The sequence below is a fragment of the Salvelinus fontinalis genome, chromosome 30 (genome assembly GCF_029448725.1).
Source record: "Salvelinus fontinalis isolate EN_2023a chromosome 30, ASM2944872v1, whole genome shotgun sequence".
Taxonomy (NCBI): domain Eukaryota; kingdom Metazoa; phylum Chordata; class Actinopteri; order Salmoniformes; family Salmonidae; genus Salvelinus; species Salvelinus fontinalis.
Window position 1 is genome coordinate 39,446,260 of NC_074694.1, and position 26,806 is coordinate 39,473,065.

Sequence of the window (26,806 nt, forward strand, 5' to 3'; positions counted from 1 at the left end):
AAATCAGTTGATGATAGGACTTAGACAAGTTGTAAATGCGACAAGTACTGGTATTGTATCATATAATAATAATAGCTTTCCAATAAATAAAAAATAGACACATGTATGGTCTGTTTACATATATTTTAGAGGCTATTTATACAGAAAAGTGGTAAAAAAAACCCTGTATTTATAATTATGACAATATTTTAGGTTGCTTCACATGCCTTTTATTTTCCTGCATAAGTCAAATCAGGATTATGTTTTTACTGACATTCCAATCAGACTTGTTTGGGGTACGTTCGTAAATTCACTCTGGCCATCTGCTCCGGTTTCAGAGCACTCTCGTCAAGTGTGCCAGAGCGCAGAATAACTGCTGAATATACGAACGCTCAACACCCGTGTTGATAAACGTCGGCAAAAAAAGTAATTAAATTGTTGCCAGCAGCACAGTTACAGTCACCAACGATCTGGATAACATAAACCGCCTAACCAGCTCTGCAAGGGTGAGTAAAATGGTCAAAGTGAGGTGTTCTCTCATTTGTGCCTGGAAGTAGCTAGCCAAGATTAGCCAGTTTGCGTGGGTGCTTGACTGACATTGTGAGGTCTGAACTTGGATCAACCATACTCCTCAGTCAGAGCGTCCAGTGTGTGCTCAGAGTGAAACTCGCTGAATTTACAAATGGCCAATGTGACAATGCTCTGATTTTACAAATGCCCAGAGCACACTTGAACACTTAATATTACATTTACGAACACACCTGACCAATATGGCTGGAATTTCCTCCCGTTCTGGAAGGTTTATGACTTAGCCACTCAAGTAATTGAGTAGGATCTCTATGGTCGAAAATGTAATCGATGTTATCTATGGGTTGATTATTCACGTCTAGCTCAGACCGTTTGCCCACGTCATAACTGTGCTGCGACCGAACTGCGCTATTGCTTGAAATAATCGCGACGGTCTTGTGTTTTTATTTTTGATACGTCTCTTACAAAACGCAATCATGTCGACCGCTATGAACTTTAGCAGTAAGTCTTTTCGGCCCCGTGCTCCAGACAAAGGATCCTTCCCTCTGGATCATTTCGGTAAGAAAAATAAACAATTCCTTGTTGAGTAACTGACTCGTTAGTTCCAGCAATAGCTGTGACGTGCGCAGCTCCTGTCGTTTCCAGCTGTATAGGAAAGAGATGTTTGACCTCCGATGTATGAGATCTGTGAAATGACAGACATACTGGAATGAGTGACAGTTAAGCTGCTTTTGCTTTCCCTGTAGTTGTTTAGTGTTTGAAAGGCAATGCACCATTGCATCTCTTTGCTGTTTGTCATTGCAGGAGAGTGTAAAGCATTCAAAGAGAAATTCATGAAGTGCTTGAAAGACAACAGCTATGATAACTCCATGTGTCGACTACAGTCCAAAGACTACCTTGAGTGCCGGATGGATAAGTGAGTATTGACTACTGTTCCTTTAACTGCTACTTCTTTCCTGTTGAGAATGAGATGACTAGGTATATACACACACCATTGTCTAGAACATGACTGCTCTGATCACCAATGTGAAACTATTCTCTGCTATTTAAGTCAGCTGATGGCCAAGGAACCTCTGGAGAAGCTAGGGTTCAAAGACCTGATGGACAAACCCAGCCCGGAGAACAAGGAGGCTAAAGCCTAAACTTTCCTTCCTACACAGATGGATGCTGTCATGCTTGAGTGATAGTTTCTCTCTGCCACGTCTTGTATATACAATTACAATGTAATATATTGGGGGCAGTGTTTCAAGCGTTGTGTGTATATATAAATATTTTTGGGTAAATTAACCGTGCTTTGTTTTGAGTTGGAATCTTGACAAATTATTTATCTGAGGTGGCTTCTCAGTTCTCAGTGGTATGTTTCAAACTTGTGTCCACATGGTACACAAAAGATCTTCCCTCCGTCTAGCTAGCCTACGAGTATGCATTATGAATAAGGAAACGTTTGAATACATGCTTTGCTACACTTCATCAAAGTGCCTTACTAACCACTCAAGGTACTATGGAATGTTGTAGTATGGTGTGAATGAGTCTGACGGAAACCAGTCATACATTGTTCCAAGACTCATTAATTTTATTGTCAAGACAAATAAAAATCAGGCAGCACATGTCAAGCTGCCCTCAAATTAAAAACAGTTTAATAGTTGCATATGAAAACAAAAAACACTCAATCTATGTACAAAACTATAAAAGTTCCACAAAAATGAGAATTCTGTCAACCACCATTCAGCTCTATAGGACAAATCGCAATGGCTTGAGGGGGAGGGGGGTCATTTCACTCCTCTTGACAGTGCTAGCTTGCCTCAGATTGATCCTAGCAACTGTTATTATACTTATAGACCAATAAAATATACTATGGTGAGAGAAAGGCTGTCTCAATAGTCATGTTTTTTTCCCCTGTGAGATCAGTGAATGTAGAGGGAAGGACACAAGGATAGGAAGCTGGGTAGAACTTTTGATACAAACTTTTCCAGTGAAGAAAGGGAAAATGAGGGAGGAGAGGAGCTGAGATGTCAGGGGTTCCAGGCAGCTCTACCTGGAGGAGTTCAAGCTGGCGCGTGAGCGGTGGCGCGTTGCGGACGAGTTCTGCACGAACCAGAGAGCATCTCCGTGGTGACCGAGACCTTAAGAGGCACAGAGGGGGATGAAAACAAAAAAGGTCAGGAGACTTATTTGCCAGGGGAATGACACATGGTCTATCTTCACACTTGAGGCGATACATGGTCAACCCATTAATTCTGTAAATCAGGGATGCACAAGAGAGAAATCTATAAAAAAAAAAAAAATATCAATCTAATTACAGGATACAGATGTAAGACATAACACTTCGGATTTTCTTACAATAGTAAATAGGGGGGAAAATACATACAGTACCAGTCAAAAGTTTAGACACCTACTCATTTTAAGGATTTCTTTTTTTTTTTTTACTACTTTCTACATTGTAGAATAATAGTGAAGACAAACTATGAAACACATAGAATCATGTAATAACCCCCCCCAAAATATATTTGAGATTCTTCAAAGTAGCCACTCTTTGCCTTGACAGCTTTGCACACTCTTGGCATTCTCTTAACCAGCTTCATGAGGTAGTCACCTGGAATTTTTCAATTAACAGGTGGGCCTTGTTAAAAGTTAATCAGTTGTTGTGACAAGGTAGGGATGGTATACAGAATATAGCCCTACTTGGTAAAAGACCCAAGTCCATATTATGGCAAGAACAGCTCAAATAAGCAAAGAAATGACAGTCCATTATTACTTTAAGACATGAAGGTGAGTCAATGCGGAAAATGTCAAAAACTGGAAGTTTCTTCAAGTGCAGTCGCAAAAACCATCAAGCGCTATGATGAAACTGTCTCTCATGAGAAACGCCACAGGAAAGGAAGACCCAGAGTTACCTCTGCTGCAGAGGATAAGTTCATTACAGTTACCAGCCTCAGAAATTGCAGCCAAAATAAATGCTTCAGAGTTCAAGTAACAGACATCTCAACATCAACTGTTCAGAGGAGACTGCGTGAATCAGGCCTTCATGGTAGAATTGCTGCAAAGAAACCACTACTAATGATAACCAATAAGAAGAGACCAAGAAACACAACCAAGAGACCAAGAAACACGAGCAATGGACATTAGACCGGTGGAAATCTGTCCTTTGGTTTGATGAGTTTTTGGTTCCAACCTCCGTGTTTTTGTGAGACGCAGAGTAAGTAAACGGATGATCTCTGCAAGTGTAGTTCCCACCGTGAAGCATGGAGGAGGAGGTGCTTTACTGGTGACACAGTCTGATTTATTTAGAATTCTGCAGTGATACGCCATCCTATCTGGTTTGCGCATAGAGGGACTATAATTGTTTTTTCAACAGGACAATGACCCAACACACCTCCAGGCTGTGTAAGGGCAATTTGACCAAGGAGAGTGATGGAGTGCTGCATCAGATGACCTGGCCTCCACAATCAACCGACCTCAACCCAATTGAGATGGTTAGGGATGAGTTGGACCGCAGAGTGAAGGAAAAGCAGCTAACAAGTGCTCAGCATATGTGGGAACTCCTTCAAGACTGTTGGAAAAGCATTCCAGTTTAAGCTGGTTGAGAGAATGCCAAGAGTGTGCAAAGCTGTCATCAAGGCAAAGGGTGGCTACTTTGAAGGATCTAAAATATATTTTGATTTGTTTAACACATTTTTTTGGTTACTACATGTTTCCATATGTGTTATTTCATAGTTTTAATGTCTTCACTATTATTCTACAATGTAGAAATTAGTAAAAATAAAGAAAAACCCTTTAATGAGTAGGTGTGTCCAAACTTTTGACTGGTACTGTATGTAAATACAGAAATGTACTGTGAAACGTCATTAGTGACTGACAGAACTCCACACAAGCAAAGACATTAACACTATAGGACCTTCTCCTTATGCGGGATGGGGTGTGTCGCCACATAGAGGGTTGTGGAGGCATCCTGTGAGGGAGAGCCAGCACGGCAGTGGCTATGATCACCTGTCCATCAATCTGACCTGCAGACATCACAGATAAAAAATAACAGTATGGAGGAAACCAGATTGTTTTTGATGATGTTCTAATTGTTTGATTAAAGTAAAAACTGAGGATAGGTTATGGACAGAGAGTCCAACAGAGTAGTATTACAATGCATTCAAACTATAGATGCTAACTGCATGTAGACTCAGAACCATTGGTCTCCACCAACCTCCATCCATGTGTTTGAGACCTTTCTCGGCCTCAACGACCGTCTCAAACTCCACATAGGCGTAACCTTTCGACAGGTGTGGGTGGAGCCTGTCCACAGGCATGTCAATCATTTTGATCTTGCCATATGTGCCGAAGATCTCCTGGATGTGTCGCTGAAAAGAGACTTTAGTCAAAACCCAACCTCAGAGATATTGCTCCCTACTCCCACAAACCTCCAATGCCTTCAACATACAGTCTGCAGCTTGACACAAAAAATGCAATCAAATAGGCTATATTGAATCCCATTGATGTGCACATACACTTGGAGACTGAGCAGTCATTTTTACTCACCTTGATTACGTTTCTGGTGAGGCGGCCCAGGTACACCTTGGGTCAGGGGCTGGGGCTCCTCCTTCGCCTCTCCTTGTCATCCTTTTTCACTGATGACTTGGATCTACAGGACAAATGGAAGAGCTCTTACTCTTTATTCCTCCACGCCCCAAAAAAATGTCACACTTCCAAGCTCAACGATCCCTCTCCTTCAGTCTTTGGATTAGTTTTTCGGAGTGATCACCGACCCTGGTCCTGCAGAGTTAAGGAGCATGCAGGTTTTTTTTGACAGCCCAGCACTAACATACCAAATTCAACTCATGAAGTTCTTGAATGTTAAACCATTAGGTGAATTGAAAGTATTTAGCCTGCACGGACTTTAACTAAGGGCTGCACCACTGCTATACGGGTCACACATACTTGGACTGTGAGTGTTGGTGGTTGTTGTTGTGGCGGCGAATGAGGTTGGGTGACCCTGAGGAGCTGGAGGATCGGGAGCTGGAAGACCTGGAGTGGCTGGAGGCAGAGGAGGAACTGGAGCCGCCGGAAGAACTGGAGCCAGAGCTTCTACTGGAGCCAGAGTTACGTTCTGACAGGGAGAGGGGCTTACTGTGGGGACAGATCAGAAAGCAGTGACTGCTGAGATAAGCGGTCTGATTCAGCAGAGATGCGTTGTGGCTGAGAGATGGGAAAGGAGCGGTCACTCAAATTGTGTCTAACCTGCTGCTACCAGTGGAGCTACGTCCTTTGCGTCCTTTCTCCTTCTCCCTGCCCCTGTTAGCTCCTTCCTTTGCGGGACCCTATTTCTCTTTCACTCGCTCTTTGGCCTCGTCTTCCATATGTTCCTTTCTCCGGACTGGAGAAAGCGCCCTGTAGATTGATAGTAGAATAATGATTTGTCACTAACCAGGCTTACATCCAACCTTTATGTGAGTAAAGTACATTGGATAAAAAAATGTCAAGACAGGCCTGATGGAAGCAGATTTTTCAGTAAACTTTCCAAATGTCGACAAAACACGCTATACAAGTGGGCTCTTTTTTGTGTTGTTAAAATGAATTATGCGAGAAATGTAGGTGGAAATGCTTTTATGCACAAATATTGATATAATAACCACTTGAAGTCACGCGATGACATGCTGTGTGGTCCTCCCACTACATCTAGTCAGGGAAAGCATGCATTTTACCAGGCTTCAGATGACATTAATGATGATGAAATTCAGAGGGTGGTGAAAGTGCAAGCTGATGCTCCTTTCCAATATATATTGAGGGTCTTATTCTGCTGACATGATCATCGATACTTGGCTGCCGATTGACAAATACAAATGATCTCGTTTTTAACTGGTTGATAAGGCGAGTTACAACTGGGGTTGGAACGAAAACTTACAGGGGGTTAGCTCTCTCCAGGAACCATATTGGAGACCCCTGGCCTACATGATAAGATTATCTGTATTGGTCAACAGCAGCCAAGCAAAGATGAGCATGTCACCAGAACAAGATCCTCAATATTTATTGTCATGGAGCATCAAGAACAAACTAGAGAGAGAAAGTTGGTTATGTAATTATTACCCCAGAATATCCGATATTTTGTGAGGTGATTTGGACGAAATTCGTTTTTCCCCAACTAACCCCTGTAACAATACTTTTTTCCTAAATAAATTGACCGTTATGACGGAAGACTGGATGTTTTTATTCTATGCCTGAAGATATTTCAACATGTCCAGGTGATAACAGGCTACACTGATAAGTCGATTTTGGCTCCCACATTTTTAAACCATCTTTGGTATAGTGTTGCCATAATATTTGAATTGAGGAAGTGTGATCATAATCATTATTTTAGCGATCCGCAGTAGAATAAATCCTAAATGCCCAAGCCTGCAGCTGTGAGCTAAACAGCACACTTGCCTCTAAAATGACTGACATGGTCAATTCGGACAGGAATTAAATTACAGATGTGGTTATTTGTGCTCGTGCACATAATCTCCCCCGGCAGAAAAAAACTAATGCCTTGGGAAGACCACACAGCATGTCATCGCGTGCCAAGTGTACTTCGATATAAAAGTTATTACATCAATATTTGCGGATAAATGCGTTTCCACCTACATTTGTCGCATAATTAATTTTACCGACACAAAAATATCCCCAAAAGATCTAGCGTATTTTATTAGGTCGACATTTGGAAAGTTTACCGAAAAATGTTAGCCAACTAATTTACACTAATTTGATGTCTTTATATTGCAAGACGTGTTTTTCATACAGCTAGTTTTAGCTAGCTACATTCTATTTAGCTAATTCAACACAGATAGGTGAAATATACACTCGAGTCAAACTGCGTTCCCTATAACAACAACATAATATATGTTCGTTAATTAAATGATTGAAGTAGCTTAAAAAGGCAACTTTACATCGTTCGTGGTGGTTGCAGATACAAGTCGCAGAGAGATGACGTTTAAAAACTGGGGGGACGTGGTATTTCACAAGACGCACAGCTCCCTCTGGTGTTGCTTATTGGAATAGGACATTATTTGCGTAGGTATGGATAATGTGTAACACATCATTTTATATTTTTTAAACAAAATGTGGGATTAGTAAAGATTATAAATGTGTATGTCTATTTTAAATTGTAGCAACATTCTTTATAAATGTGCTATGTTCTCTTAAAAACAAAGGGTTTCTTCTATTTCAATGTGATAAAGCTGTACATAAATGTTTAATTCATAAACTGTAGCTAATACGATGTCTTTAATTGTTAAATACAAGTATGTTTTTTTCTATACCCGCAGAGTGAAAGTTTTGACAGTTCACATTGGAAGAACCAATTAATTAACAGTTGCTATTTTCTAACCGGGTAAAATGTGTTGTAACCCAACACGGAAGTGACGGCTCGCATTCGCAGAAAGAGTTGTTTTGCTTCATCTTCAGCTAACTTTCAGCCAAGAAGACACCTCTTTTACACTCAAACTTCAAAATGTCTTCAGACTTTGAAGCCTACGAACAGGACTTTGGAACCCTGACAGCAGAAATAACAAACAAAATTGGAAGGATTCCCAAATTAGGTGGAGGTAAGCCATGTTAAGCTTTATTTACTGGCTTGACTATAGTAGCTAGCTAGCTTTCAAGCTGTCATCTCAGACAGGGTTTAGTTTACATATCTTTGCTATAATGTCAACAAATTAATGATGCAGCGAGCTAGTTAGTTTCACATGACACGTATTTTACGCAAATGTCATTATATTCATCATATTCACTTTGTGTTAGTGAAATAAGGACGTTACCTAACCAGCTAGCTTGCTAACTATCATAGTAACTGCCAATCCTAAAAGCAGGACAACCTATGGACATTGCACCAGGATTCAATCTCCCTTCAGGAACATATCTAAACTTTAACATTAAACTACGTTGTACTTGTCAGCACAGCATCTGAATGGTCAGGACCTACAGTACCAGTCAAAAGCTTGTACACACCTACTCATTCCAGGGTTTTTCTTTATTTTTACTATTTTCTACATTGTAGAATAAATAATAGGGAAGACCCACTAACTATGAAATTACACATTTAGTAACCACAAAAGTGTTAAACAAATCAAAATATATTTGAGATTCTTCGGAGTAGCCACCCTTTGCCTTGATGACAGCTTTTCACACTCTTGGCATTCTCTCAACCAGCTTCATGATGTAGTCACCAGGAATGCTTTTCAATTAACAGGTGTGGCTTGTTAAGTTTATTTGTGGAATTTCTTTCCTTAATGCATTTGAGACAATCAGTTGGCTTGTGACAAGGTAGTGTTGGTATACAGAAGATAGCCCTATTTGGTAAAATACCAAGTCCATATTAGGACAACCACAGCTCAAATAAAGAAAAGAGAAACGACAGTCCATCATTACTTTAAGACATGAAGGTCAGTCAATGCGGAACATTTCAAGAACCTTCAAAGTGCAGTTGCAAAAACCATAAAGCGCTATGATGAAACTGGCTCTCGTGAGGACGGCCACAGGAAAGGAAGGACCCTCTGCTGCAGAGGATAAGTTCATTAGAGTTACCAGCCTCTGAAATTGCAGCCCAAATAAATGCTTCAGAGTTCAAGTAACACACATCTCAACATCAGGCCTGTTCAGAGGAGACTGCGCGATTCAGGCCTATTTGACCAAGAAGGGGTTTGATAGAGTGCTGCATCAGATGCCCTGCTGCAGTTCTTTATTTTGAGCACAAATTGTCAATGCTCACTGTAGTTAAACAGATAAACATGATGTAGGCCTAGCCTAGGCCTAGCTTAAGTCTCCTTGTGAGTGAACAATTGTCTTCTGTTGCAGATAGCTGATTAGACTATTCTTCAGAGGATGTCTAATTATTCCAAAGGCATCTCTCTAGACTGCTTGTCCTCTGCCAGTGATTTGCACCCTTCCTTACAAGAAAAGTGAGGGCGACTCAAAACTGAGTTGGAATGGGTCTAAGAGAACATTTGGTATCAATGCTAGGGCTGGCACAATTACTGTATAACCGGGTAATGATCGTTTAGATGAAGACCGTCATGAAAATAAAATAACTGTTGAAATGTGTTCCCCAAAAAGTTTCATTTAATTTTTTGGTGTGGTACAAACAGCTGACTGAAGACGGGACGGCCTGTCATTCATGCAGTTGAGTCCGTTTCTGCCCGAACGTGGACCTTCAACAACGTGATTAAACTTTGTTGCTCCTTGCTGAAACAAGCAAACGAGCCCGTCCCCCCCAATGCAGCAGAAGCACACATATAATTTATAGAATGGGCTTTGACATGTCCGTGGTTTTCCTGCAAAATTTGGCTACTTTGAAAACAATGCCACGTGTGAAAATGGATTGGTTGCAGGGTTTTGGGATACTTCTAAATATCACCGCGGCCACCATGGCATTCCTCCGCGGCCACCATGGCAGAAAAAACAACTGTTTCACTAATCCCACTGATAAGGGAGGGCCGGGGTGTGTGTGTGTGTGTTGAGAGAGCATAGCTGAGTGAGTGAGAGGAGAGCAGTGCCAGGAAGTGGGAAGTCTTGACAAACAATGGTGTAGTGTAGGTCTTACACATGGACACTCAAAGTCAATCTTAAATTAATCAATGTTTATTGTCAGTGCGTTGGAGAGATTCCAACCAACTCAATTCACCATAGTACACATGTCAATCAGGAGCTCTCCCTGGGCAGTCCCAGTAGTTGTCTTATATACAGCTATACACAAACAAGTTATATTTGCGTGATTTAGCATAATGAATTAATAGTTACTGTTTTCTTTCATTCATGTGACAGACCAATACCTCACGAGGCTTCTTTTCTCTAAGCTGAGACCTTGAAACTGAGATCTTTTGTTCGTTCTCAAAACAAGGTCTGGGCGTACTGCCAAATTGCAGCTACTGATAGTGAGGAATTGTACAGTCAGCCTTTTGCATGAACACAGAAATTGGTTCATAGAACAGCACATGAATAGAACACAGAAATGAGTTATAAGAAAAGCACAAACATTAAAATTCCCTTAGAGGATAAACGCTAACAGTTTACCCACCTTTTGCAAAAAAAATGCATTGAAAGAATAACTTTTTCACCGTGACCAGCAATCGATCGGTGTTGTACAATGAACTAACAGCACTAGCTAGCTACATACTTCTCTATCATGTGGCAACTCCTCTCATGCTGTGCTACATTTTTTCAGGCCTTATGGATGGGTTGTAAGGGATTATTGGACAGGAAATTTTAGGCATACCTGGTAACCCTGCAATTGGTACACTCACAATTGCCGCCAGTCCACCCATTATGCCGTCATTGACTTTAATGGGGACGCCCATTCTATTCATTCTATTTCAATGGCAGCACATGCAGTCAGGAGAGGAGTTTTTCTTTGCTAATCGAACGCTTATTACGGTGGCCGGGGTGAACATCCAAAGATCCATGACCGTCACATCCCTAATCAATACGGTTATGCATGAGTAAAGATGGCGCTGCAGTGGATCGCAGCTATTTTGTGTTCTTTTGTGTTTTATTCTGATCTTACGTTCTTTTGTACGTACGGTGCATTCGGAAACTATTCAGACCCCTTAACTTTTTGTTACGTTAGTGTTATTCTGAAACATTTTTCCCTCACCAATCTACACACCCCATAATGACAAAGCAATAACAGGTTTTTAGACATTTTAGAAAATGTATTAAAATAAAACTGAAATATAAAATGTACATAAGTTTTCAGACCCTTTACTCAGTACTTTGTCGAAGCACCTTTGGCAGCGATTACAGCCTCAAGTCTTTTTGGGTATGACGTTACAAGCTTGGCGCGCCTGTATTTGGGGAGTTTCTACCATTCTTCTCTGCAGATCCTCTCAAGCTCTATTAGGTTGGATGGGGAGCGTTGCTGCACAGCTATTTTCAGGTCTCTCCAGATATGTTCGATTGGGTTCTAGACCAGGCTCTGGCTAGGCCTCTCAAGGACATTCAGAGACTTGTCCCGAAGCCACTCTTGCGTTGTCTTGGCTGTGTGCTTAGGGTTGTTGTCCTGTTGGAAGGTGAACCTTCGCCCCAGTCTGAGAACCTGCTCCATAGCTCTCAGGACTTCATCAAGGATCTCTATGAACTTTGCTCCGTTCATCTTTCCCTCGATCCTGACTAGTCTCCCAGTCTCTGCCGCTGACAAACATCCCCACTGCATGATGCTGCCTCCACCATGATTCACTGTAGGGATGGACCCAGGTTTTCTCCATACTTGACGCTTGGCATGCAGGCCAAAGAGTTCAATCTTAGTTTCATCCGACCAGATCATCTTGTTTCTCATGGTCTGAGGCCTTTAGGTGCCTTTTAGCAAACTCCAAGCGGGCTGTCATGCATTTTTCTGAGGAGTGGTGTCCGTCTGGCCACTTTGCCATAAAGGCATAATTGGTGAAGTGCTGTAGAGATGGTTGTCTTTCTGGAAGATTCTCCTGTCTCCACAGATGAAATCCGGAGCTCTGTCAGTGACCATCGAGTTCTTGGTCACCTCCCTGACCAAGGCCCTTCTCCCCGATTGCTCAGTTAGGCCGGGTGGCCAGATCTGTGCCTCGACACAATCCTGTCTCGGAGCTCTACGGACAATTTCTTTGACATAATTGCTCAGGACGTTCTGCTTACTCCGGGCCTGACCCTAATCCCGTGTACTCGAAGAGGAAGCGACAGTGCAAGAGAGGCAGTCGAGCTGGCATCCTGACGACGAGACTACGTTTGCGAGCAAATAAACTGCCTTTACCTCCTGTTCTATTGGTGAACATAGACCCTAATGAACAAACTGGACGAGCTCCGTTCCAGACTATCCTATCAATGGGACCTGAAGAACTGTTATATTCTATGTTTCTAGGAGTCGTGGCGGAACAAGGACATGGATAATATACAGTGCCTTCCAAAAGTATTCACCCCCTTGGAATTGTTCCTATTTTGTTCCATTACAACCTGTAATTTAAATAGATTTTATTTGTATTTTATGTAATGGACATAAACAAAATAGTCCAAATTGGTGAAGTGTAATTTAAAAAATTACTTGTTTAAAATAAAAAAGTAAACAACGGAGAAGTGATGCGTGCATATGTATTTATTCACCCCCTTTGCTATGAAGCCCCTAAATAAGATCTGGTGCAACCAATTACCTTCATAAGTCACATAATTAGTTACATTGCACACAGGTGGACTTTATTGAAGTGTCACATGATCTGTCACATGATCTCAGTGTGTGTGTGTATATATATATATATATATATATATATATATATATATAATAAAATACCTGTTCTGAAAGGCCCCAGAGTCTGCAGCGCCACTAAGCAAGGGGCGGCACCATGAAGACCAAGGAGCTCTCCAAACAGGTCAGGGACAAAGTTGTGGAGAAGTACAGATCAGGGTTGGGTTATAATTTTTTTTTCTCCAAAACTATGAACATCCCACGGATCACCATTAAATTCATTAATAATAAATGGAAAGAATATGGCACCACAACAAACCTGCCAAGAGAGGGCCGCCCACCAAAACCCACGGACCAGGCAAGGAGGGCATTAATCAGAGAGGCAACAAAGAGACCAAAGATGACCCTGAAGGAGCTGCAAAGCTCCACAGCGGAGATTGGGGTATATGTCCATAGGACCGCTTTAAGCCGTACACTCCACAGAGCTGAGAGCTGGGCTTTATGGAAGAGTGGCCAGAAAAAAGCCATTGCTTAAAGAAAAAAATAAGCAAACACGTTTGGTGTTCACCAAAAGGCATGTGGGAGACTCCCCAAACATATGGAAGAAGGTACTCTGGTTAGATGAGACTAAAATTGAGCTTTTTGGCCATCAAGGAAAACGCTATGTCTGGCGCAACCTCAACACCCCGAGAACACCATCCCCACAGTGAAGCATGGTGGTGGCAGCATCATGCTCTGGGTATGTTTTTCATCGGCAGGGACTGGGAAACTGGTCAGAATTGAAGGAATGATGGAGGGCACTAAATACAGAGAAATTCTTGAGGGAAACCTGTTTGTCTTCCAGAGGTTTGAAACCGGTACGGAGGTTCACCTCTAGCAGGACAATGACCCTAAGCATACTGTTAAAGCAACACTCGAGTGGTTTAAGGGGAAGCATTTAACATGTCTTGGAATGGCCTAGTCAATGCCCAGACCTCAATCCAATTGAGAATCTGTGGTATGACTTAAAGATTGCTGTACACCAGCGGAAGCCATCCTACTTGAAGGAGCTGGAGCAGTTTTGCCTTGAAGAATGGGCAACAATCCCAGTGGCTAGATGTTCCAAACTTATACAGACAATGTTAACTTAAGCTCAGAGATGAATAGGTTTTGGTGAAAACGCCCCTTTGTTTGCTCGCCTGAGTTCGTATGGTCTGTAGCTTATCATGAGTTATTCTATTTACCAAGAGTCTTCACCAAAACGTAAGCTCAGAGATGAATAGGTTAACATGGGCCACACACACACCAACACAGTCGTGAAGAAGGCATGACAATTCCTCTTCCCCCTCAGGAGGCATGGGCCCTCAGATCCTCAAAAGGTTATACAGCTGCACCATTGAGAGCATATTGACTGGCTCCATCTCCGCTTGGTATGGCAACTGCTTGGCATCCTATGGCAAGGTAGTGATGGGTCTTTCGCGAACGAGTCGGCTCTAAGGGCCGCCTCTTGTAGGTGAACTTTGGGAACCGGCTCACATATCAGAAGAGCCAAATTTATTTATAAAGATATGAATAATCAAAAGATTTTAAATGAATAAAATTAACTAATTAAAAAAAATATATATATATAATATAGGCCTAAATGCTCAAGCGCACACATTCGTTCTGTCTGCTCAGACTAACAGCCTCACCTGTTGTTCCTGTCAATCAGACATGCAGTGTCAACCAATGAACCAAAGATGCGTGAGGGAGGGCCGAGCCAACTCAGTCACACACTTAGCAGCCGAGGAGAGAGCGGAAGGACAGCTGTGAAAACAACAGCTGGAAAATTAGTTGGAAGCACAGTAGCATTTGGAGCGCAGTGTAGAATTTGCTAAAACAAACTCTCATATAAAGCCGGTTCTACACACAACCTACACTGGCACATGCAAAATGCGCAACCAACTGTGAAGCTAGCTGTAGCGGAGCTTCAAGAAACTAGCAGGCCTGCTAGTGACAGTGGTGGAGCCAGCACCTCTTTACGTGGAGATGTGTCCACTCAGTCAAGTAGGCCTACTCCGCCACCCACAGCAACGCAGTCTTCTATGGACACGTTTATGCCAAAGTCTGTCTGTAGCAAAACAAGGCCAAATTGATATTGCATTTGTTGCAATGATTGCCACCGGTTTCCAGACATTTTTGATCGTGGAGGACAGAGGTTTTAGAAATTTTATCAATAGTCTAAATCCAATGTACACTGTTCCAAGCAGGAAAACCCTTTCAAAACTACAACTGAACGAGAGCACAACAGGCTTCAGTGCCACAAAGAGTCCAAAAAGCTACTGCCGTTTGCCTTACCACTGACTGCTGGACATCAAGGGTAACCACTTCTTACATGTAGGTTACATGTCACTCCATTGAAGATGAAGATCAGTCTTCTGGACTGCTTTGAGTTCAGCGATAGACACACCTCAGAGAACTTGGCAGAGGAACTGTTGAGAGTGGCCAGAGAATGGCAAGTAGATGGAAAAGTGGTCTGTTGTGTTAGCGACAATGCAGCTAATATATCCAAAGCCATGAAAATGTTTAAATGGACCCATCATCCATGTCTTGCCCACACAATCACCTGATTGTAAGAGATGCTCTGAAGGTGATGAAGCCCACTGTGGACAAAGTGAAAGCAGCTGAGGAATACTTCCACAGGAGCACAGTAGGTGCTGAAAAACTAAAGTCTACACAACGCCAGATGGGGATGCCTGAGCTGAGGCCTTAACAAGACTGCACTACAAGGTGGAATTCAACATGTTATATGTTGAAGTGGTTTCTTGAGTCAAAGGATGCCACCATCTCTACCCTGGCCATTGTTAATGCACCTGTTGATGCTCTGATCTAAGAGGAATGAGAGGTGGTGGTGTGCAGAGTCCTGGAACCCTTTGAGCAGGTCACAGTGGAGATCAGTGGAGAGAGGTACAGTAAGCAGTTATTGCTACATCATTATTTAATCTATTATTATATATATATATGTAGATGAGAATGTAGTATCAGTAGACAAAACATTAACCTGAACTAATAAGTTACTGTTCTCTCTCTTCAGCTATGTGCCAGCCTCAAAAGGGACCCGTTTAATGTTTTAAGTGGGATGCTGCAGTTTTGCACATGATTTATTTTTCTTTGATATGAATAATAGAATATTGCACATGTTGTTCAGATTGTATTCATTTAGAATTGTTACATTTATATGCACTTTGTTTATATATATTAAAAAAGCTATACATTAAATGCACATGTGTAATAGCATCCTTCTTTTTTATATTTATTTACATTTGTGGGATGCTACAATTTTGCAAATTGTTATACATTTTTCTTTGATATGGTGCAATATTCTATTATGCTGTTCAGATGGTATTCGTTTTGAATGGTTAGATTTATATGCACTTTGTTTATATACATTAAAAAGTTATACTTTATATGCAAATGTTTAATAGCATTCATTTCCATAACAAACCAATGCATTTTTAAAAACTTTGTGGTTAAGATAGAGTATGATTTCATTTAATAATGTAATTATAATCGTTTTTACACCAATCATAGTCAAACTATCGCAGACTGTTTGACTTGAAAAAATACTTTTGTGAGCTGAGCCGAAGAGCCGGCTCACTGAAAAGAGTTGGAATGCCCATCACTACCGCAAGGCTCCACAGAGGGTAGTGAGTATGGCCCATTACATTACTGGGGCCAAGGTCCCTGCCATCCAGGACCTCTATACCAGGCGGTGTCAGGCAGACCCAAGTCATAGACTATTCTCTCTGCTACCGCATGGCAAGTGGTACAGATGCACCAAGTCTTGAACCAACAGGACCCTGAACATCCTCTACCCTAAAAGCCATAAGACTGCTAAATAGTTAGTCCAGGTAGCTATTTGGTTATCTGCATTGACCCTTAACCTGTCTGACTCTGGCGTTCCGCCAGCGGAACTCCTCCCACATTCCACTGAAAAGGCAGAGCGCGAAATTCATTATAACGCCATTCTCAAGACGAACTTTTCAAGAAAAGTTAGACATTGAAAGGAGAGGTCGCCCGACGCCACAAAGCCTGTCACAGGCGGGAAAGGGCTTCGTTCGCTCGCCACTTTCAAAGTTTCAACTACGAGCGCTGTCAATGGCTCCTTGGCTCCGAGAAGCACTGCAAACTGTACTGCTGGGAATGCCTATTATTTGCAAGTGATCGATTTGGTGTTTGGAGCCACACTGGCTTTTCAAACTTGAGTTGTCTAACCAAGGCAGCAACGAGACACCAAAGTACGGCTGGGCACTTACAAGCAATGGTGCTTTTGAAAACTTTTGGGGACACCGGAGTGGATCTACAGCTCAAAGAACACGCGCGCAGGGCAACGGAGCTGCACAATGAAAAGGTGAAGGGAAATATTGAAAAGACTCATTGATTGTGTCATGTTTTTGGGTAAACACCGTTTACCCAAAAATATCAATTTGTCAATTTCAAGGTGACGCAACGCCTGGTTATACTGCGTTTCTGTCTAAATGTATAGTGTCTAGAGCCATGGCATCATAATGAGGTGGATTAATTCGGGTGGGACTGTGTAATACCTCACTGAATGCCCAGGCCCCAGGCACACGGCACGCCACTGCTAAATACTCATCATAAAACATTTCTGAAAAATACATGGTGTACAGCAAATGAAAGACAGGCATCTTGTGATTCCAGCCAATATTTCCGATTTCTTAAGTGTTTTACAGCGAAAACACAATATAGCGTTATATTAGCTTACCACAATAGCCAGAAACACAAGCCATTCTCCACTAGTAAAAGTTAGCGATCGTGACAAACCAGCAAAAGATATATAATTTTTGACTAACCTTGATAAGCTTCATCAGATGACAGTCCTATAACATCAGGTTATACATACACTTATGTTTTGTTCGAAAATGTGCATATTTAGAGCTGAAATCAGTGGTTATACATTGTGCTAACTTAGCATATTTTTCCCACAACGTCCGGATATTTTTCTGACACTTTTTCTGACACACATATTCTGACCAAATGACTATTCATAAACATAACTAAAAAATACATGTTGTATAGGAAATGATAGATACACTAGTTCTTAATGCAATCGCCGTGTTAGAATTCTAAAAATAACTTTACGACATCCAGCTTAGGTATAGCGAGAGAGTACCCAAAAGCTGGGTGCCAACAACTAGTTCACATGTACGACAGATATATGAAATAGCATCATAAAATGGGTCCTACTTTTGCTGATCTTTCATCAGAATGTTGTACAAGGGGTCCTTTGTCGGGAACAATCGTTGTTTGGAATTAGAACGGCCTTTTTCCCTCTCGATTTAGCAAGCACACTTGCCAAGTGGCGCGAATCTCTCCATGTCAACAAACGGAACACGGCAAAACTCCCGAAAAAATGTCAATAATCTGATTAAACTATATTGAAAAAACATACTTTACGATGATATTGTCACATGTATCAAATAAAATCAAAGCCGGAGATATTAGTCGTCCATAACGGCAGCTTATGAGAAGGCAAATCCAGGTCCTTCCTCGCGCTGTCCAGAAAACAGGAAACTTGTGACACGTCATGCCAAGAGCTATAATTCGAGTCCAGATCAAGTTACACACTCAATTTCTTCTCTCACTGCTTGTCGACATCTAGTGGAAGACGTATGAAGTGCATCTAAACTAATAAATAACAAGGACTTTAATAGGCAGGCCCTAGAGTGCATCGATTTCAGATTTTCCACTTCCTGTCAGGAAGTTTGCTGCAAAAGGAGTTCTGTTTTACTCACAGATATAATTCAAACGGTTTTAGAAACTAGAGAGTGTTTTCTATCCAATAGTAATAATAATATGCATATTGTACGAGCAAGAATTGAGTACGAGGCCGTTTAAATTGGGCACGATTTTCCCCCAAAGTGAAAACAGCGCCCTCTGTCCTCAACAGGTTTTAAGGCACTAACTCTTCTGACTCATCACACACTGATGCTACTGTTTATTATCTATCCTGCTGTCTAGCCACTTTACCCTTACCTATATGTACATATCAACCTTAATTAACTTGTACCCCTGCACATCGTCTCGGTATTGGTACTCCGTGTATATAGCCAAGTTATTGTTACTCATTGTTTATTTTATTCCTTGTTATAATTTATTTCTCTGCATTGTTGGAAAGGGCCTGTAAGCATTTCATTGTTCGTCTACACATGTTAACGAAGCATGTGACAAATGTGCAATCTACTTATTGCAAACCTTTCTGTCACAGTCCCCATTTTTTATAATTTCACCTTTTAGGAATTCCCTCTAGGCTAACTGAGACCAATGGAGAGGCTTGAGAGCCTCTGTACTGGTCTAATTGTTAAGTGAACACTTGATTTGCAAACCAAAGGCTGTCTACCTATTCACAGGGCACAGGTTCACCCACTGAACATTTTCCTTAGCTCATATTTTCGAGGTCTATAGCTTGTTTATTTTTGCTATGCTATAGCTGATGGGAATTTACATCTGATTGAATTGTCAATGTTTGAGTTGGCTTCTTGGCAGAAACAATGCATCTTTCACAGTGTAATGTTGCCATGTTTCCCACCACCCTATGTGGCGCGTGTTAAAATAAGCCTATACAAATACGAATAAAGGCGGAAGCCCATCATACCCAATGGTAATTGTTCTGTGTCCTCTTCTCCTACCAGAACAGTTTGCACTTGAATTTCAGTTCCATCCCTACTCATGAAGACATTTATTTTTCTCTGCCTCAAGTGCCTGAATTGTGCCCATTGGCTGACAGCCCTCCGTTTCATATGTCGACAATAGTTTTGACAAAGACCTTTTGTTGCCGTTGCTGGATATCACATATGCACAATTACTGTTAATGGTTGTGGCATGCTAAGAAACGTCCTTGACGGTGTCTTGGCCAAGCCTTCAGCATTCACGCGAGAATCAAATGGATGTGTTTTTTGTTTTGCTTCGTTTCCGTCTGGAAAAACTTGGGATTGAGTTCTGAATAAGAATACAATGTAATGCAAGGTCTAGTTCCATTAAACATAAATGTTTTTTGTGGGTGTTTTTTTTCCTCCCTTAAGAGTGTTTATGGAAAGCTGAAGGCCTGTCAGTCACTAGCGATGAAATATTGAGCAGAGATGAAGAGGCTCTCCGAGCTCCAACTTTTTTTTTTGCCTTGCTGCTGCATTTTACAAAACTACTAGTCCGCCCGTCTGTCGGTCTGCGGTACTCATAGTAAATTGCCATGTATATTTCAGGCTCCTTTTGCCATGTACAGTGCCGGAGCGGTCTATACCTTTTCTTGTGGAGAATCGCCTCTGGCTGTTTACTTGAGTAGGCTGTGAGGTTGTACATAGGTTTTAAAAATGGATTTGATGACTGGCAAAGGGCAGTGCAGACCCATAGGGCAAACCTTTTTTTGATCTTCACTAGGTTTTCACACTGTTATGTTCCATCACTGATAGGCTAGCCTTGTGGATTGCTTTTGAGCTGGAAGTTCTTTGTAAGTCTGGGCCAAAATATGGCCAATTTAGGTCTAGCCTATTTAACAAACTTTGTACCACAGCAGGCCGGGTCTTTATAATGATCCTTGACTTCTTAGATGTTGGTTTCAACTCTGGGCCATCAAAGTATCAGTTTACTTTTGAAAAAGCAACCATATGTCCAAAATGGAATGGAGAATATTTAACCGCTGCTATTGTGGATGGGCGCGAGTTCTCGGTTCAAGATTTTTATTAGATTGCGCGAAATGTACAAATGCAACTATTGAGCAGGTCACGTTTTATAAGCACTGACCAAATGTGAAACCCTAAGATTTTGTTTGTGGAGTTTGTCAAATGCAGTGAAAATGTTTAGTTTTCAGTTGTGTATGAGAACCAGTAATTGGAAAAACCAAAAGCATACTGCAAACTTTTTCTGTCTTCAGACACGTTTCACGCTAACATGCGAGTAATCAAAATAATTTTATGTAGCATGTACTCAAACATAGACATTATTTCTAATGCCCATCTCTAGTTGCTACACAACATAATTAGTTCAGCCAGAATTTTGAGATCACACAATAATTTACAAGGTTCCACATTAAACTCTTGAGGCCAAATGAGCTTCAAGTAATGATGTGCAATAGATGCCACCAGGTGAGAAAGGAAAATTTTAGTAATTCTTAGTGGGACTCAAAGTTAGAACATTTGGCAACCTAGTAAAGCTGACACCTCTTTTCTTTTTGAGTTGGCAAGAGGTGTCTCGTTGCTCCTCTATAAAAGCCAACAAAGGCCTTTAACACGTGGATAAACAAGAGACATCTAATGTGGATCGGCGTGCGGAGAGAATGTGTAAATATATCTTCAAATGCATTCTGGTGTGTGTTGTTATCGCTCCCCCCGTTGCGGGGGAGTTGGGTTGTCATAAAGCACTGCTCCTCTGTCGACTGATCAATATGTTGCTACTGTTTCCCTTTTCAGAGGAGAAGACACAGCTGGTTCTAAATGTCGACAAACAGCTTGAAGAAGTCAGAGAATTGGTACGTCTTTGATCAGTAATTTCCGCTCTTCCCATTTTCTAAATAATGAATTTGGAAAAGGAAACGAGACAATTTCACTGGCGAACGCAGACAATGACACCTGTGTAATCCTAACGGTGACTTGACACACAAGCACATCACGTGGCGGATGGCTGCTCAGCGTGATAATGGCGCGATCACACTAATGATAATTCGCTTTTAAGTGACATACCTGTGACACATTTCAAGCTGTTATTTGGAAGGAGTCTTCACGTCATGTTTAAAAATATGAAGGAAGTGAACTAACGTGTAAATTCTAGACGTCGTTGTGTTATTATGTCATCTTGATTGGGCTTCTCCAAATTCACCTCAGAAAGTCTTGTCTCCGTGTACCTCTAATGTACTCTCTATTTAAAATGAAGGGTTTTCAAATTGATTGTATCATATTTATTTGCCAAACTGCCTTTCTGTCATAACTTTTTTAATCATTGATGACACGAAGAGGAGCAGTCAATGTTTAAACAAATCAATTCTGAAACAGATTAAAGTTAAGGCTGCTGAAGTAGCTCGTGTTAAGAAGTTTTGCAAGCGTTGATGTTAGTTTAAATCTTCAGAATCTCTTGATGTTGATCAAAAGACTCTTGTGCACACTATTTTGGTATAATTTCATTACATCTGTGTGTGTGTGTGTGTGTGTAAATATAAATTAATTTCAACACTAACACATTTCAACACTCATTTCATTTACAGTGTAGTCACTACATACTAAACGTATACATACTCAACAGTATAGTGTGTGTGATACGTTGAGTTTAACAAGTCTTTTATTGTACATTTGTTTTTACCTATTTCCAGAATAATGATAGAATAATTACACAGTTTACATCTACGTTGTTGTAGCCATTTTGGCCAATATAATGTCTGTTTTATTCATTTAAATGGTGAATTAAATAGTTGATTGCTGGACCTAGATGGAGCAGATGGATCTGGAGGTGCGTGAGATCCCCATCCAGAGCAGAGGCATGTACCAGAGCAGACTGAAAAGCTACAAGGGGGAGATGGAGAAGCTGGAGAAAGACTTTGTGAGTACCCCACCTTACTGTAATACCTCATTCATCTTAGTATATAGCTACGCGTACACACACAGTCTATACGAGTGCATAATGCCCTGTTGTATCCATAACGCAAATCACAACTTACATGTTTAGTCTTCCCTCCAGCTGGAGAATAGGGTTAGTGATGCACTACATGACCTATAGTAATCATGGGCATTAGTATAGAGTTGGTCTTCCCATTTGCTGCTATAAACAGCCTCCACTCTTCTGGGAAGGCTTTCGACTAGTTGTTGGAACATTGCTGCGGGACTTGCTTTCATTCAGGCACAAGAGCATTCGTGAGGTCCGGCACTGGTGTTGGGCGATTAGGCTTGGGTTGCAGTCGGCGTTCCAATTCATCCCAAAAGTGTTCGATAGGGGTGAGGTCAGGGCTCTGTGCAGGCCAGTCAAGTTCTTCCACACCGATCTCGACAAACCATTTCTTTATGGACCTCGCTTTGTGCACAGGGGCATTGTCATGCTGAAACATGAAAGGGCCTTGCCCAAACTGTTGCCACAAAGTTGGAAGCAGAGAAACTTCTAGAATGGCATTGCGCATGGTGATCTTAGGCTTGTGTGCGGCTGCTCGGCTATGGAAACCCATTTCATGAAGCTCCCAACAAACAGTTATTGTGCTGATATTGCTTCCAGAGGCAGTTTGGAACTCGGTCGTGAGTGTTGCAATCAAGAACAGACTATTTTTACGCACTAGGTGCTTCAGCACTCGGCGGTCCCATTCTGTGAGCTTGTGTGGCCTACCACTTCGCGGCTGAGCCATTGTTGCTCCTAGACGTTTCCACTTCACAATAACTTCACAACTTGCAGTTGACCGGGGCAGCTGTAGAATGGCATAAATTTGTTATTGTAAAATGTACCCATAAAACTTCAATTAATATCCCAGGTTTTTATTTGCTTCAATCAATGAACACAATCAGCGTATATTAGAGACAGGATTCTATTTAAGCCAGGTGTCTATTTCCTTAATGTACACAGCTTTTACTCAAAATGTTCAATAGACTACACTGTTTATAATGACCAGTATAAACATTTATGATAACTAATCCATCACAGATCAGACTTGCAAATCCTCACCCCAGTACCGATACTTGCACACTCATCTTCTGCACATCTATCACCCCAGTGTTTAATTTGCCATACTGTAATAATTTCGCCACCATGGCCTAGTTATTGCCTCACTCCCCCTTATCCTACCTCATTTGCACACAATGTATATAGACTTTCTCTAATGTATTATTGACTGTATGTTTGTTTATTCCACGTGTAACTCTGTGTTGTTTGTGTCGCACTGCTTTGCTTTATCTTGGCCAGGTCGCAGTTGTAAATGAGAACTTGTTCTCAACTAGCCTACCTGGTTAAATAAAGGTGAAATAAAAAAAGAAAAAAAAGATTAGGCTGCCATTCGCTCACTTGATGCGCCTCCTCGTGCTTTGTACCCCCTCCCTCCCCCATAGTTGCAGATAGACTGTGTTCGACGTTGCACAAACGTATAGCGAGTTTCAATATAGTCTGCTAGCTAAATATGCTAACGAGCGCAAACGAAATTACAAGTATAGGTAGTGGCGAGTTGGGACGAGAGTTGGGACGAGAGTTGGGACGAGAGACGTGCAAATGAACGGTTTTGACGCATGCCTGTCTGAAGGAGGAAGAGAACTGGCTCTGAAGCAGCATGCGTACACGCTGTGTCTGTGTGGAGTCGCTAGGGCAATGTTCCTGCTTGCTCTGCTCAGAGAATAGTGGTGGGGAGCAGACAGGCAAGAACGGAGAGGAGAAAAAATTAACGCAAGGAAATCAAGATGGCAGCTGTACAGAACTCATCCAAAGCACTTTGACTTCTCAAATACGTCAGAAAGCTATCATCATCATGATGCCCCATCTCCTTATTAATTCAACCACTTACGTAGTTAACTAGCAAGTTTAACCAAATGCACAGCTGGACTCACTAGCTCCCGCTTTCTACCATTATGCTTTTTAGAAACAAACACGTGACTGGTTCAACTGTTCTGGGGAACTACGGTAAGCTTCATAATGTACACTGAGCAAAAATATAAACGCAACATGTAAAGTGTTGGTCCAATGTTTCATGAGCGGAAATAAATTATACCAGAAAGCTTATTTCTCTCAAATTTTGTGCACACATTTGTTTATATCCCTGTTAGTGAGCATTTCTCCTATGCCAAGACAATCCATCCACCTGACAGGTGTAGCATATTAAGAAGCTGCCTAAACAGCATGATCATGACACAGGTGCACCGTCTGCTGGGGACAATTAAAGGCCACTCTAAACTGTGCAGTTTTGTCCCACAACACAATGCCACAGATGTCAAGTTTTGAGGGAGTGTGCAATTGGCATGCTGACTGCAGGAATATCCCACAGAGCTGTTGCCAGATAATTGAATGGTCATTTCTCTACCATAAGCCGCCTCCAACGTTGTTTTCGAGAATATGTTAGTACGTCCAGCTGCTGACCATGTGGGACCATGCCATCCTAGGACCTCCACATCCGGCTTCTTCATCTGCGGGATTGTCTGAGACCAGCCACCCAGACAGCTGATGAAACTGTGGGTTTGCACAACTGAAGAATTTCTGTACAAACTGTCAGAAACAGTCTCAGGGAAGCTCATCTGCTTGCTCGCCGTCCTCACCAGGGTGTTGACCTGACTGCATTTCGGCTTCAGTGGGCAAATGCTCACCTTCGATGGCCACTGGCACACTGGAGAAGTTTGCTCTTCACAGCTGAAACCCGGTTTCAACTGTACTGGGCAGTTGGCAGACAGTATGGCGTTGTGTGGGCGAGCGGTTTGCTGATGTCAATGTTGTGAACAGAGTGCCCCATGGTGGCGGTGGAGTTATGGTATGGGAAGGCATAAGCTAAGGACAACGAACACAATTGCATATTTATTGACGGCAATTTGAATTCACGGTCATACCGTGACGAGATCCTGAGGCCCATTGTCGTGCCGTTAATCCACCGCCATCAGTTCATGTTTCAGCGTGATGATACAATGATCCCATGTCGCAAGGATCTGTACACAATTCCTGGATGCTGAAAATGTCCCAGTTCTTCCATGGCCTGCATTCTCACCAGACATGTCACCCATTGAGCATGTTTGGGATGCTCTGGATCGGCTGCGTGTTCCAGTTCCCGCCAATATCCAGCAAGTTTGCACGGCCGTTGAAGGGGAGTGGGAGAACATTGCCACACACCACACTCAAACGCCTGATCAACTCTAGGTGAAGGAGATGTTGTGCTGCATGGTGGTCACCAGATACTGACTGGTTTTCTTATCCATGTCTCTACTCTAATATTGTCACCGGTGAAATGAAGAACGCAATCTGCTTTATCTCCTAACGTATTGCTCAAGTTGACTGCAGGTATTCATGTAAGTAGCAAAGAAATATGAACATTTGTTGAAAAACTTCAAAGAAATAGTTTTGAACATATTGACTGTCTTGAAAACCCATCCAGTGGCTTTTTCCAAATGACCCGGGTATACCGCCCGAGCCTAATTTCCCTCCAGACAAACGTTGAATAATAAAGTGAGACCATGAGATCTTGTTGGTACTTGAGCCGACCAAATCACACCGTCTCATCCAAGGAAATGATGTTGCTCTCCTTAATCTTCTGCACAATCTTTACAGTACTCACTGAAGTTCACTCGTAACCAGTTATTTTAGGCCCGTTGTTTGTTTGAAACAGGTGTTTATTTGCTCAAATGTGTGCCGATGTCCGGCTATCAAAAGGGACAGGTGGCTATATGAGACATTTAATTGAAGTATACAGTATGTTTGTTTTGTTTGTTTGTGTGCGTGTGTACAGTAAGTGAATTCAGGCAATTGCACATTCATTATAAACAGGCCAAGTTGTGAGCTTACTTACACCTTCTCACATAGGCTCACACTTTCTCAAATAGACACACGCACTCGTGCACAAACACACACTCGGACTGAAACTGAAGGTCAGTGGCGTGTCCACTGTGGATCTTTTTTTGTTTGTTTTTGAAAGCTCAAGTATCATCCATAGAGAGCAGGCTTGTGTTGATGCTACAGAACATGGCCTTGTTTAGTAATTCATAAACCGCACCTGTCTGTCTAGACCCCCCCCCCCCCCCCCCATACCCTACGCATATCAAACCTTAATGATGAGCCAAGTGTTTTAACTTTAACTCATATTTTCGGCTCCCTGTTTTACTTTCTGACATTACTCCCATTAGATGCAAGTATTGTATTAGGGTGCCCTCTTGGCCCCCTATCTCAAGGTTAAGATCCCCAGGTTTACATTTGGGGATTGTGTTGCTTTGAGTACGGTACTTCTGAACGCCCTCAGCTTCCTTGTGGTTTCATTTAACTGTGTAACTTCTGTCTGGATCGTTCCCCTTGATACTTGTGAGGATATTTAGCCTTTCATTTTCCAAGAGATGGATTTAAAATGTGAAACTGAACAGGAGGTGTATGCGATATCAATTGCTTCTTGGTAAAAGCACCTACCAACATGATCCGAAATATTAAACAAACAAGCAAGCAAAACTGAGAAATATCAGGTGC

General features: G+C 41.8%; 2 protein-coding genes and 1 pseudogene across 6 annotated transcripts in view; 2 read left to right on the forward strand and 1 right to left on the reverse strand.

The window, feature by feature from the left end:
• The first annotated feature begins 882 nt into the window (after window positions 1-882).
• Window positions 883-2,374, forward strand: LOC129829199 (cytochrome c oxidase assembly protein COX19). Its single transcript, XM_055890817.1, has 3 exons — window positions 883-1,065; window positions 1,312-1,423; window positions 1,559-2,374. The coding sequence occupies exons 1-3, from the start codon at window positions 984-986 to the stop codon at window positions 1,647-1,649; spliced, it is 285 nt and encodes a 94-aa protein (XP_055746792.1). The 5' UTR covers window positions 883-983; the 3' UTR covers window positions 1,650-2,374.
• LOC129828523 (RNA-binding protein with serine-rich domain 1-like) lies at window positions 2,056-6,305 on the reverse strand (annotated as a pseudogene).
• Window positions 6,306-7,858: 1,553 nt separating this feature from the next.
• Window positions 7,859-26,806, forward strand: part of LOC129829200 (vesicle transport through interaction with t-SNAREs homolog 1A-like) — a 170,054-nt gene continuing 151,106 nt past the window's right edge. For 4 of the 5 annotated variants that reach the window (XM_055890818.1, XM_055890819.1, XM_055890820.1 and 1 more), the window contains exons 1-3: window positions 7,860-8,072; window positions 21,112-21,170; window positions 22,121-22,231. In XM_055890818.1, the coding sequence (XP_055746793.1) occupies window positions 7,979-8,072; window positions 21,112-21,170; window positions 22,121-22,231 (264 nt within the window). In that variant the 5' untranslated portion in view covers window positions 7,860-7,978. Of the gene's footprint in view, window positions 8,073-21,111; window positions 21,171-22,120; window positions 22,232-26,806 lie in introns of all 5 variants that reach the window. The other variant, XM_055890821.1, reaches the window with a different exon arrangement.